The sequence below is a fragment of the Choloepus didactylus genome, chromosome 6 (assembly GCF_015220235.1).
Source record: "Choloepus didactylus isolate mChoDid1 chromosome 6, mChoDid1.pri, whole genome shotgun sequence".
Lineage (NCBI taxonomy): Eukaryota > Metazoa > Chordata > Mammalia > Pilosa > Megalonychidae > Choloepus > Choloepus didactylus.
In genome coordinates, this window is record NC_051312.1 from 154615675 (window position 1) to 154628687 (window position 13013).

Sequence of the window (13013 nt, forward strand, 5' to 3'; positions counted from 1 at the left end):
TCATGTCTTTTTACCCACATATTAAACACTTTTGTGCTCCTTCTCCCTTCAAATTTCCACCTGGAATCATTAAACTTCTGCCTGAAGAACTTCCTTTAACATTTTTTATAGTGGAAATATGCTGCTATGAATTTTCTTTAGTTTTGTTTGTCTCAAAAATATCTTTATTTCATGTTTAATTTTCAGAACTTTCAATGTGTAAAGAATCTAGGTTGATAGGTGTTTTTTTCCTTCAAATTTTTGTCTCTCCATTGTCTTCTAGCTTGCATATTATCTGACAGGAAGTCTGCTGAACTTCTCTTTGTTTTTCCACACATGGTTTGTAATCTTTTTTCCTTTGGCTGCTTTTAAGATTTTCTCTTTTTCATTGATCTTCAACAATTTGATTATGATGTTCCATGGTATAGTTTTCTTCTTGTTTATTCTACTTTTGGCTCATTGAAATTCTTGGATCTGTAGGTTTATAGTTTCCATCACATTTAGAAAATTGGGGTACTTATTTTTTCAAATATTTTGCCACCTGCTTTTTCTGGGACTCCAATTACATGTATGTTTGATTTCTTGAAATGGTCCCATGTCACTGGTGCTTTGCTCATTTTTCTTCAGTTCTTCTTTCTTCTCTTTTCCATTTTGAGTAGTTCTTTTGTTATTTCTTAAGATTCACCAACCTTTCCTTCTGCTGTCTACTCTGCTTTTAATTCTATACTGTGTGTTTTTCATTTACTACTGTTACTTGTATTCAGAATATTTTTCATTTCAGATATTGCATTTATAGAAGTTCCAATTGGGTCTTTTTGGAATCTTCTATTTTTCTCCTCATTATGGTCATGTTTTCCTCTAGTTAGTAAAGATATGGAGTATATTTGTGATAGATTTTTATTATGCTTTTTTTTTCTAGTTTCATCATCATCATATGTGTTATTTCTGGGTTGTTTCTATTGTTTGTTTTCTGGTTATGGGTCATATTTTCCAGCTTCTTTGTATGCATATTAATTTTCTAATGAGTACTGGACATTGTGAACCTTATGTTGTTAGTTGCTGGGTTATATTTTATTCTTTTAACTAATATATAATCCAATTCTATAAACTTTTCAACTCTTTTTGGTTTCTGCTTTATGGTAGCTTTCCATTGTTGCCATTCTGCATGTGGATCTAAATTTTTATATGTTTTCATGGGCATTTTAAAAGAGAAATGTGTAGTTGTGTCACAGAGGATATGATATACACACATATCTATCTTACCTGATTCTGAAGTCCAGAATCATTAAAAAGTACTGTCTGAATGAATCTTTTCTGGGCATTAAAGGGAGGAAAATTTCAAGGTAATAAATGTGCACACATAGAGGTTTGGCTATTGGAATCCTCAGCCTTCTTCATGGTAGAGATAACCTAGATTCTATATTAAAATCAGAAGAGCCAATATGGAATCAGGTGGAGTCCAGTGAAAGATTCTTATATTTCTGTTATTTTCTGTTGCAGGCATGTTCCCTGGAACCTCCATGAGCCCAGTAGAGGTCATTTTGTTTTCACTGGAAACCTGGATTTGGGGTACATGTTAATATTTCAGTTGCCCAATTCTGCAGTTCAGACAAGGGCTTGACTTTGTGGGTTTCAGATGAAGCAGTAGGAGCACTTTATGTTCTGCTTTAGAGCCTTCAGGAAGCTCTGATATGTTTTGTACCCTAGATTAACTACAGTGGAGCCTAGACCTTCATATCTGTGCAGGATTATTATTCACCATGTGGTTTAGAAAATTGTACTTCTAGACTTCTAAATTTTTGTCCATCATGAGGGACCTACTCTTTCAGCTAAAATAGGAGATTTCTGAGCTCTAGTTTACAGAGTCTCTAAGGCATGACAGAAGTAGAATAACTGTTTATTCAAAAATATATACTAAGCATCTACTATAGTTCAGACATTGTCTTTGGGGCTGGAGATGGAAGGATAATATGCTTTATGCTGTCAAGAATATGGATTCTCTGTAGAGAGGGAGGCAAATAACATACTTAGGATACATGGTGCAAACTAGGGCAAGGAATTGGGGAAGACAACAGAGGAGTTATAGCTAAGGTTAATTTGAACATTTGATCAGGAGTTAATTAGAAGAGGTTGAATGATATTTTAGGCAGAAGGTTTAGCAAGGGCTAAGTCCAGGATGTGAGACAAAATTATATGCTAATTAAGGTGATGTTAGCTGCTGTAACAGATCAGCTCTTAAGTCTCCACTGTTTAATACAATAAAGGTTTATTTTCATTCAAGTAAAATCTAAAATGGGTGTTCCTAGTGAGCTTGCCTCTCTTCCAAACAGCAGTTGAGGGACTCAAGTCTTTCTTACTTGTGGCACTACCATCTTCAGCATATAACTTCCAAACCACCAGACTTGTTTGCATCAAGCTAGCAAGTGGAAGAGAGAGCACTGAAAATCTATTATGGGAGTTGGAACTCATTGGTTGTGTTCACAATCTATTGGCTGTCCCATGGCCACATCTTAATGCACAGAAGGCTGGGAAATGTAGTTGAGCTGCATGTCCAGGAAGAAAAGGGGATGGGTTTGATGATTAACATTCTGCCATCCATTGTGTTGTTTGGCAACTGCAAGCAGTGCTTTCTGGCTCTAATGTAAGTATTAAATGGAAGAGCAGTCATGAAATAAAGCTGAAGGGATAGCCAATGGTCAGATCCTGGCCTTATATACCTTCTTACAGAATTTAGAATCTATTCTAAAGGCATTGGAGAATCAGTGGGAGAATTTTAATTTGGGAAGTTCACCTTTGCAGTTTAGAAAGATCATTCTGGCAGTATTTTTAATAGGAAGTATAATACAGTAGTGAAGATAGAATTTTTGGAAGCTCTCTGCCCAAGTTCTAATTTTAGCTCTTCCATTTACTGAAAATGTGACCTTGAGGAAGCTGTGACCACTTTAAGCCTTCATTTTAAAAATCTATCAGATGGAGAAGATATTGATAGCCATCTCCTAGAATTGGCAATTGAAATAATAAATCTGAAGAATTCAGCTACAGTGCCTGATGTTATTTCTAAGTAAATATTAGGTCCTATTTGTGCTATTCATGATAATATTATTATTAGCAATAACTGGAGAAGATTTAGGAGAAGGTAAAAATGAAGGAAGTAAACCAGTCAGAAGACCATTCTAATAACTCAGGTGTGAAATGATGAGTTCTTGAACCAACATGATAGCAGTAGGAATGCAGAGGAATTCCAAGTTTGAAAATATTCAGTGGGAGGAATAAACATGGTTTGGTGCCTGCCTAAAAGCTGTGGTGAGGTAGAAAGAGGATCCAAGGGTGACTGGCAAGTTTTTTTTTGTTTTTTGTTTTTGCCTTGGGTGGCTTTTAGGGTGGAGGCTATCCATAGAGATAGGAAATATAGGAGGAGTAGATTTGTAAAAGAGGGTTGGAGGTTGGTTTTGGATTTCTGGGCTTTCACTTTAATGTTCTTCTCAGTAATGCTTAATTGAACCCATTTCTTGCTGAGTGTTGGGTCCCCTGTCCTCCTGGGTCATGGCTCCTACAGAGACTTCAGGCTGGTCTGGGAGTTCCCACCTGTTCCAGCCTCAGAAGAAAGCAAAGAGAAACATAATAGTGACTCCAGGTCTCTGATTCTGATGTGCAGTTATCATTGTTTTGCTTTTCAGGGGGTTTATATTCTCGGCCTCAGATGTGGGGCTGTGGGTCATTCTGTGTCCAGGCCCCTACATTGGTAGCGACCTAGACCTTGGAGGCTTGCCCAGGTAAGTTGTGCTGCAAGGGTCACTGGCATGTTCCAGGGGCCACAGGTACATTCAAATTCAAGTTAGAGCAAAGTGTTTTGCTTTGTTTGCAATGTATATTTTTTTATCTGCACTATTTTTTTTCCATTTAATGTCATATAAAATGAATTTTAAAATAATGGGGATTGTATAGTATTTACTTCTTATAAACCTCCATCTCTGCATTGCAAATGAGGTAGAATACACACTGATTATTTAAATAAAAACTGATGCCTACCCCTTACACCAATAAGTTCCAGTTTTTATGATGGGAGTACAAATGGCAAGAAATTGGATCAATTATCTCCTTTGCAAGACTGTTTATTTTTTTAAAACCAAAGTTCAACAACTCTGGGTTAGGGGTTGGTAAACATTTTTTTTTTTTAAATAAAGGTCCAGTTTATAAATATTTTAGGCTCTGCCAGCCATACAGACTCCCTTGCAACCACGCAACCCTGCTGCCTATGCCACAAAGGCAACCACCATCCCATATTTCAACAGATGGGCATGACTCTGTTCTAAGAACACTTTATTACAAAAATAGGCAGCAGGTTGGATCTGGCCCATGGGTTGTAGTTTGAGGACCCCACTCTAGAGCTTTTCAGCATTATACAATCCCTATTTTCACCATGGTGAGCGAGGTGAGGGCTGAAGTGCTGAACCATTTGTGACTGGGACACAGACTACTTTTTCTTAAAGTTGGACTAAAACCTCCCAATACAACTGTCCTCCTGTGGCTGTGAAATTTGGGCTGCCCATACTTTTTCAGCATCATATGCTTGAACCTTTCTTATTGCTGTTTCCCCATCCCAAGTCTGAGTCTCGCCTTTTTCAATCCTAGCTGGTTACTCCAGGATTCGAAAATGAAGCTGAGAACAACTTATAAGGGCTTCACTAAAGCGGTGAATCGCTATTTTGATCAGCTGATTCCCAGAATAGTACCATTCCAGGTAAAACCTGACTTTTCATATATTTGCCCCAAGGGGAGTAATTGCCTGAATTGATTTCCTAGATAGGACCAGCCTACCTCCTAAAAAATTAGGAGCAGGAAGCATAGCAATATTTAATTCCAGTTTCTTTTCTAAAACACAACAGGCTTTTGTGCCTTTATTCTGTCTATGGAACCAACTGGACAAACCCTTGTGCTGCCATCTGCCTTTTTTCCTGGTAGTACAACTTGGAGCTGCACTCTGTCCATTTTTGTTTTGTCTTGCCCTTTATTTATTTGCTCTGTGCATCACCATAAATGGTAAATTAATGATTATCAATCTAAATGACTTCATTTAGCTGCTAGTGATAGTTATTTGTGAGCTCTTCATAAATAATAGCTGGCTAACATAGATGATGTTAGATCAGTGATTTTGTAGAAGTGGCAATTTGTTTTAATTTTAGTACACCTCTTTTGCAATAAAGCCATGGTGTTGTATACACTTGTTTAAGTAAAATAGTCTGTGATTATATTTCTAAAATGGCTAGAAAAATGAAAAGGACTATATACTAGGTAGAAAGTGGGCAGAGGGAAGGTGTCTATTCTAGACAACATGTAGAAGAACATCTAGTATTAAATTTGCATACTTCATTCTCACACTAACCATTTGAAGTGGATATTATTGTGGATCGAATGGAAGTAATAACAAGGTTTGTTTATGGTGAGGTGAAGGCTTACAAGGTGTGAATTTACTGGAGAGAGTTTTTCTCTAACATTATGAGTATCCCAGGATTAGTCATACTTAGGGAAGCCATTAAAACTCCTAAATGGCTCAGTATGAGTCCGTGTGGGGGATAGTAGAGATAGTTCTTTCTAGTGACTAGATCTGTACTCTCCAATACGGCAGCCATTTGCCACATGTGGCTATTTAAATTGAAATGAATTAAAATTAAAGAAAGTTAGAAACTCATTTGCTCAGTCACACCGTCAATAGTTCAATTGCTCATAGGCACATATGAGTAGTCACTACCATATTGTGAAGCACAGATACAGAATATTTTCATCACTGCATAAAATTCTACTGGACAGTGCTGGAATAGAGTGTTTACTCCATCCCAAATCCATGACTTTTCAGTCTTGAAACTCCTGGAAAGCTAAATTAGTGGTCAGAAGTTTGCTTATAGATCATGGAATCAGGACCCAAAGAGTTTGGGTGGTCATGAAAGCTATTTAATCAAAGCCTCATGAATCAGCACTTCCTTATGACTGAGAATCCTTCTTTCAGGACTTTCAGTTGTATTGATCAGATTCAGGACCTGTTGGATAATTCCTGGTATTATGAATTTCTGGATATTTCCTTTTCCTCTTTTTATTCTCTAGTCTCCTGGATTCTCCTCACATGGATGGGAAGGGGGAGGGGAGAAACATGTCTTGAAAATTTTTTTCAGTATTTGTGAGGAGGGAATATCATTTTCAACATTTTTATAAACACTATCTTAGGCTTTGTGTCCTCTTTATCCTCTCCCAGAGCAGTACAATATAGTTAGTTTATTCCTTGCTTACTAAATATCCTCCCATTTCAACTCTTTCCAACTGAAATTTCTCTAAGATCATCATGATCACAGTTTTGGTGATAAACATTTCAGTCACTCTTATGCATAGGCCTAGGCTTTTCTTAGGTTGCTACTTACATTATTGGTGAGGAGTCTAAATTTTAGAGGCTAACAGTGTTTCTCTTATTTATATGTGCTTAGAGGTACTTCACGTATCACCAAGAGTAGGTTGAGGACTACAAAAGTGGACACAGTGAAATCTGGCTACAGTGTGGGATTGGGGGTGCAAAATATGGAGAGAAAATACAATAGCTGGGCAAGGGCCATGGATTGGGAGAAAGCTTTAAAGATAGGAGATCCTTGAGCAATCTTTGGTATTGACAGAAAGGAACTAGCTGAGAGGAGAATTTGAAGATACTTGAGAAAGGGCATAATTGCAGGAGGGAATCATACAATAGGACAGAAGGTATGGAATTCAGCACAGAATTGGAGATTAATAGAGAACCATGAGGGTTGTCAACATTTAAGAGATGGGTAGAGCAAGAGGAGCTCACCAAAAGATACTGGGGAGGAGTGACCAGAGAGGCAGGCCAAAAATGAGGAGAGAATGTTACAGAAAATACAGGAAAGGGTTTCAAGGAGAGAATGGCCAAGAGTATGAGAAGCTGCTGAGAGAATGATTAGGTTAAGGTCTAAAATTTGTTGTTTGAATTAAGCAAAAAGAAATCCAAAATTGTTAATTCAGTTGGAATTAAAAGGGTGGAAGGAAGATTGAGTAAAGGGGTGAATGAGAGAAGTAAAGAGTGAGTGTAGAAAATATTTCACAAAGTTTGGCTGTGAAGGCAAAGAGGGAAGGGGGTGGTCACTGGAGGGGAAATGGTCCAGGCAAGCTAACTTGAACATAGCACACGGAATCAAATCAATTTAAATTATGATGGGAAGGGATCTGTAAAGAAGTTGAAGATAGAGAAGACAGAGGTGATGCTTCTAGAGTAATGTTCCTGAGAAGTGGGAAGGGGATGAGCTCTAGCACACAGGAAATGAGATAGACCTTATATTGGGTAGGGGTTCTCTTATTCATTTAACTTGTGCTAGGGTGGAAAGGAAGAATGTGGGAGTTTGTGACTTTCTGCTTCACATATTATGAATGAGTGAAAAAATAATGAATGAATTATCTAGGGAATATTAGGAAAGACAGTATTATAGTGTTATAGTTAAAGGAAGAGATTTTTGAGGTGAAATATATTGCCAGAAGTGTAGTGTAACTTGGGGTTGGGGTTAGGGATGTGTTATTTTTTATGGTACTCTAAATGTGTATACAGCAGTAAATTTTAGAAAATACAGCTTTTTCCCATTAGTAGCCTCACTCTCAAACTCTAATCTCTTTAATTCTCAGTACCATGAGAAAGGCTCCATCATTGCTGTCCAGGTGGAGAATGAATATGGTTCATATTACCTGGATAAAAAATACATGTCATTTGTTAAAAAGGTAAGTGCTCATTTAATTTTCTCCACATTTACATACTTCTTTTCTCACTCTGTTAGTTTGCAGAGCAAGCATCTCTTGAGTGTCTGTAGCTTGCTGGGTACCATGGGATATGAAGATGATAGGATCCAGTTTAATTTTTCCATGCATTTACAATCTAAAAAGGGTAACAGGAACTACCTACAGAGCTCCAATGTAAGGCAAAGAGTGATGTTAAAATCTCTTTCCTTTTCTTTTTTCATCCAGCTCTGTGCTGGTTGGGGATTGCATGACATATTTTTTCATCCTTTAACTTTCAACCTTTCTGTGTCCATATATTTAAGGTGTATCTCCTGTAAACAGCATATAATTGGAATTTGTTTTTTGTTAATTGATGAAACAATCTTTGCCTTTTAAATGGAGTATTTGGTTTGTTTATATTTAGTGTAATCACTTATACATTTGCATTTAAATCTGCCATCTTGGTACTTTCTTTCTATTTGTTCCATCAATTCTGTGGTCTGTTCTCTCTCCTTTCTTGCCTACTTCTTTGCCTCTGGGACTTCAATTATAGAAATGTTAGATGCTGTCATCAGCTTTCATTTACCCATTATGCTCTTTTCTGGATAATTTCTTCTAAGCAATCTTTTAATTCATTTATTTTCTCTTCAGTTTTGTATAATTTGATGTTAAATCCATCCATTAGGCTGTTATTTTCTGATATTGTTTTTTTCAGTTCTATAATTTCCATTTGATTCTTTTTATAGTTTCCAGTTCTTTGCAAACATTTCCTTGTAATTCCTTGAACACATTTATTATATTTATTTAAAAATCTATGTATGATAGATTTAATTTCTGGATCTCCTATGGATGCATATCTATTGTTATTTTTTTCTTCATGGTTTTCAGTAAAGTATTCTTTTCTGGTATGTCTAATAATTTTGTGATTCACTGTCAGACATTTATGTGTGAAAATTATATTAAGATCATTTGAGGTCCTTGATAACCTGTTAGAAGGATTTATATTTGCTTCTAGCAGGTATTTGCAATTATTTGAACCTGAGCTTCAGTCCTTGTGAGAGATTATTTATTTTCTTTTTCTAAAACATTTTAATTTGAAATAATTTCAAGTTTACAGGACTGTTTCAAAATAATACAAAACCCATACAGAAAACTCCAACATATTCTCACCTAGACACCCAGATCCACCAATTTGAACATTTTCCACATTTCCCATATCATTCCATCTGTCCATCTTTCTCATGTATTTATCAATTATTTAAACATTTGAGAGTAGGTTATATGCATCATGCATCACGCTTCTTAAAAATGTAATAATTCTGTGTACATTTCTTAAGAACAAGATTACCCACTTATGTAACCACCTTAAGTACTGTTATCAAGTTCAAGAGCTTTAAAATTGATATGAAGATTTTAATCAATATTCCAGTTCTTCATAAGTCCTATTAAAGTCCTTTTGGGCACTTTCTCCACCACAATTAGATCCAGTCCAGGATAATGAATTGCAGTTAACTGTCATTGACTCTTCAGTGGTTCTATTTTTGCAAAGCTGTGGAAGCATATCTACAATATAAACTTTCTCATCTCCACCATTCCTGAGCATACCATTCAGTGGGATTAATCGCATTCACCAGTGTTCACATTCACTACCCTCACCATCTTCCAGTACCAGAATGTTCCCAGAACCCCAAACATAAACCCTATACCCAACATGCAGTAACTCCTATTCCCCCTGCCCTTCACCCCTGGTAACCTGTCTCTATGCATTTGCATATTCCAGCTATTTCATATAATTGGATTTATACAACATCTGTCCCTTTGTGTCTGACTTACTTCACTCAACATGTATTCATGGTTCATCCATGTAGTGGCCTGTATCAGGACTTAATTCCTTTTCAAGGCTGTGTAATATTCCATTGCATGTATGTACCATATTGTGCTTACGAATTTACCTATTGATGGATAATTGTGTGGCTTCCACCTTTGGCTATTATTAATAATGCTGCTATGAACATTGGTATACAAAGATCTACCTGAGTCCCTGCCTTTAATTATTTGGGGAATATGCTTAGAAGTGAGATTAGCATGTTATTTGATAGTTCTATTTTGAAATTTTGATGAACCACCAAACTGTTTTTCACAGCAGCTGCACTATTTTATATTCTCCCCCAAAATATATGGAGGTTCCTATTTCACCACATTTTTGTCAGCACTTATTCTTTTCTGTTTTTTAAATAATAGCTATTCTAGTGGGTGTGAGCTGGTATCTCATTATGGTTTTGATTTGCATTTCCCTAATGGCTAATAATGTTGGGTATGTTTTCATTGCTTATTGGCCATTTGTATATCTTCTTTGGAGAAATGGCTATTTAAGTCCTTAGCCCATTTTTAAAAGTTGGATTGTTTGTCTTTTTGTTGAGTTGTAAGAGTTCTTTATATATTCTGAATATTAAACCCTTATCAGACATATGGTTTCCAAATATTTTCTCCTATTCTTTTGATTGTTATTCATTTTCTTGATAATGTACTTAGATGCATGAGAGAGTCTTTTTTTGGTTTACCCTTCTTTATTTTTTCTTTTTTTTGCAATTTTATTGAGATATATTCACATAACATACAATCCTTCAAAATGTACATTCAGTTGTTCATAGTTGTGCATTGATCACCACAATCAATCTTTGAACATTTTCATTACTCCAAAAAATAAAAAAAAAAATAGAATATAAAAGAACATCCAAACCATTCCGTTCCTCTTCTTGCCCCATTGTTCATTTTTTTCACATTCATTTTTTTTAACTTTATCAAAAAATTAAAAAACAAACAAAAAAACAACATTTCAAACAAAACCAAAACACAAGAATAAGAAAAACAAATAACCTAAAATAACTACATTGCTCCCAGGATGTTCCTACCCTACTCCAAGAAAATAAACAGCCTATAACCCAACAAAGGAATAAGAACAACAAATAACCTAAAATAACTACATTTCTTAATGCAGTCCTTTAAGTGTATTATGGAGCTTTGAGAAGGATGTTTCTGCCAGTTCTTATTGGTTGGTCAAACCTTCTATTGGGGGGTCAGAGTCTTGAGGCATCTTGCTCTGCCTTCTTGATTGGGCTTCATCTTCCTTTAATATATATTTTAATGCATGCCTACTATTGGTGGATTCTCTCAGTTTCCATTAATTTAAAAGCCTATTTCTTATTCATTAATTTATTTACCAAATGTTTTCTTGGATTTCTGTAGAGTATATAGTACTGTTTCAAGTCCAAGTAGGAAAATTGTAAAAGTATAGGATCTAATTGCAGAAGATAATTTAAATCCATTTTTAAATTCACTTTTGTATTTATATTCAGAAAACTTTATCCTTTCTAACATACAATTCTAGTCTTTTTTTTTTTTTTTTTTTACTTTTTATTTTGAAATAAATTCAAACTTACAGGACAGTTGCAAAAATAATACAAACCCCATACACAGAACTCCAGCCTACCCCAACCCCCCTCCACTGATACCCAGATCTACCAACTTTATTATTTTGTCACTTTACCATTTCTTTCCCTCCCTCCCTATCTATCATCCATCATCTATTGCTCTGTCTTCTGAACATGAGAGCAAGTTGCGCACATCCTTGAACACATAGTATAATTCACATATATATTTCCTATGAACAAGAATAGTTATTTATATAATCACTTTAAGTGTAGTTAAGAAATTCAAGAAATTTAACATTGATATAAAGCTTACATTCTATATTTCTTTTTTTTCTTATGTCCCAATTGTGTCCGTTTGAGCCTTTTCTCCTCTATTCTTAGAACTCATCCAGGATCATCTATGGCATTTAATTGCCATTGTCTATTTAGACTGTCTTTTTTTTTCAGTTGTGGAAACATATATACAGCATAAACTTCCCATTTCAACCCCTCCCAAGCATTCTGTTTAGTGGGATTAATCACATTCACAATGTTGCAATGCCATCACCTTCCCACCATCCATTACTAGAAATTTCCCTTCACCCCTAACAGAAACCCTACACTCATTTCTTATTGACTCCCCATTTCCCCTTCCCCCACTTCTTCCTACCATACCCATCAGAAATTAACAGACCATAGTCATTCCTGGGCATTCCCAGCATGTTAAATTTACCCACGATAGCTTATCTGTTCTTATTGGGTTATCATTCCCCCTTCCTTAATTGCTCTCTGTCACTAGTTCCCTTATATTCTACATTATAAATCATTTGTTTTACATTTTTCAATGTTCACATTAGTGGTAGCATATAATATTTCTCTTTTTGTGCCTGGCTTATTTCACTCAGCATTATGTCTTCAAGGTTCATCCATGTTGTCATATGTTTCACGAGATCGTTCCTTCTTACTGCCGCGTAGTATTCCATCGTGTGTATATACCACATTTATTTATCCACTCATCTGTTGAAGGACATTTGGGTTGTTTCCATCTCTTGGCAATTGTGAATAATGCTGCTATGAACATTGGCGTGCAGATATCTGTTCGTGTCACTGCTTTCCGATCTTCCGGGTATATACTGAAAAGTGCAATTGCTGGATCGAATGGTAGCTCTATATCTAGTTTTCTAAGGAACTGCTAGACTGACTTCCAGAGTGGCTGAACCATTATACAGTCCCACCAACAATGAATAAGAGTTCCAATTTCTCCACATCCCCTCCAGCATTTGTAGTTTCCTGTTTGTTTAATGGCAGCCATTCTAACCGGTGTTAGATGGTATCTCATTGTGGTCTTAATTTGCATCTCTCTAATAGCTAGTGAAGCGGAACATTTTTTTGTGTGTTTCTTGGCTATTTGTATTTCCTCTTCAGAGAACTGTCTTTTCATATCTTTTGCCCATTTATCATTGTGGTTTTCTATCCAGCAGTAACCACAGTGATGAAATGAATTACTCGAGACAAGTCAAGAGAGGTGAGAGTGAGAACAACTCAAGGGAGAGTGTCCTCCCAAGCAGTTCTCATTTCAGTTTTTATTGAGATTTTTGGGGTAAGGAGACATGCTGGCACTCAAGGCTGTTTAGGGAGGCAAGAGGGGAGGCAGGACGTTTTGACCTTTATGACACAAAGATCGACAGGCAAGTAGACAACGGATAAGCCTGGCCTTGGGAGTGGAATGGACTATGTGCAAGAACATAGCATAGCAAAGCAAAGCATTTTAGTTTACAATATTTTATCTACAGAATTCCCACATATCGCCCTTTTTTATTGAAAAATTTTATATTGGAATTAGAAGGGTTTGTAGTGGATGCTGCA

The 13013-nt window shown here is 36.1% G+C and overlaps 1 protein-coding gene across 1 annotated transcript in view; it reads left to right on the forward strand.

The window, feature by feature from the left end:
- LOC119538817 (beta-galactosidase-1-like protein 2) overlaps positions 1-13013 on the forward strand; it is a 93759-nt gene that overhangs the window by 34180 nt on the left and 46566 nt on the right. The window contains exons 6-9 of the mRNA XM_037842011.1: positions 1480-1548; positions 3657-3752; positions 4612-4720; positions 7648-7740. Coding sequence (XP_037697939.1) covers positions 1480-1548; positions 3657-3752; positions 4612-4720; positions 7648-7740 — 367 coding nt within the window. The remainder of the gene's footprint in view (positions 1-1479; positions 1549-3656; positions 3753-4611; positions 4721-7647; positions 7741-13013) is intronic.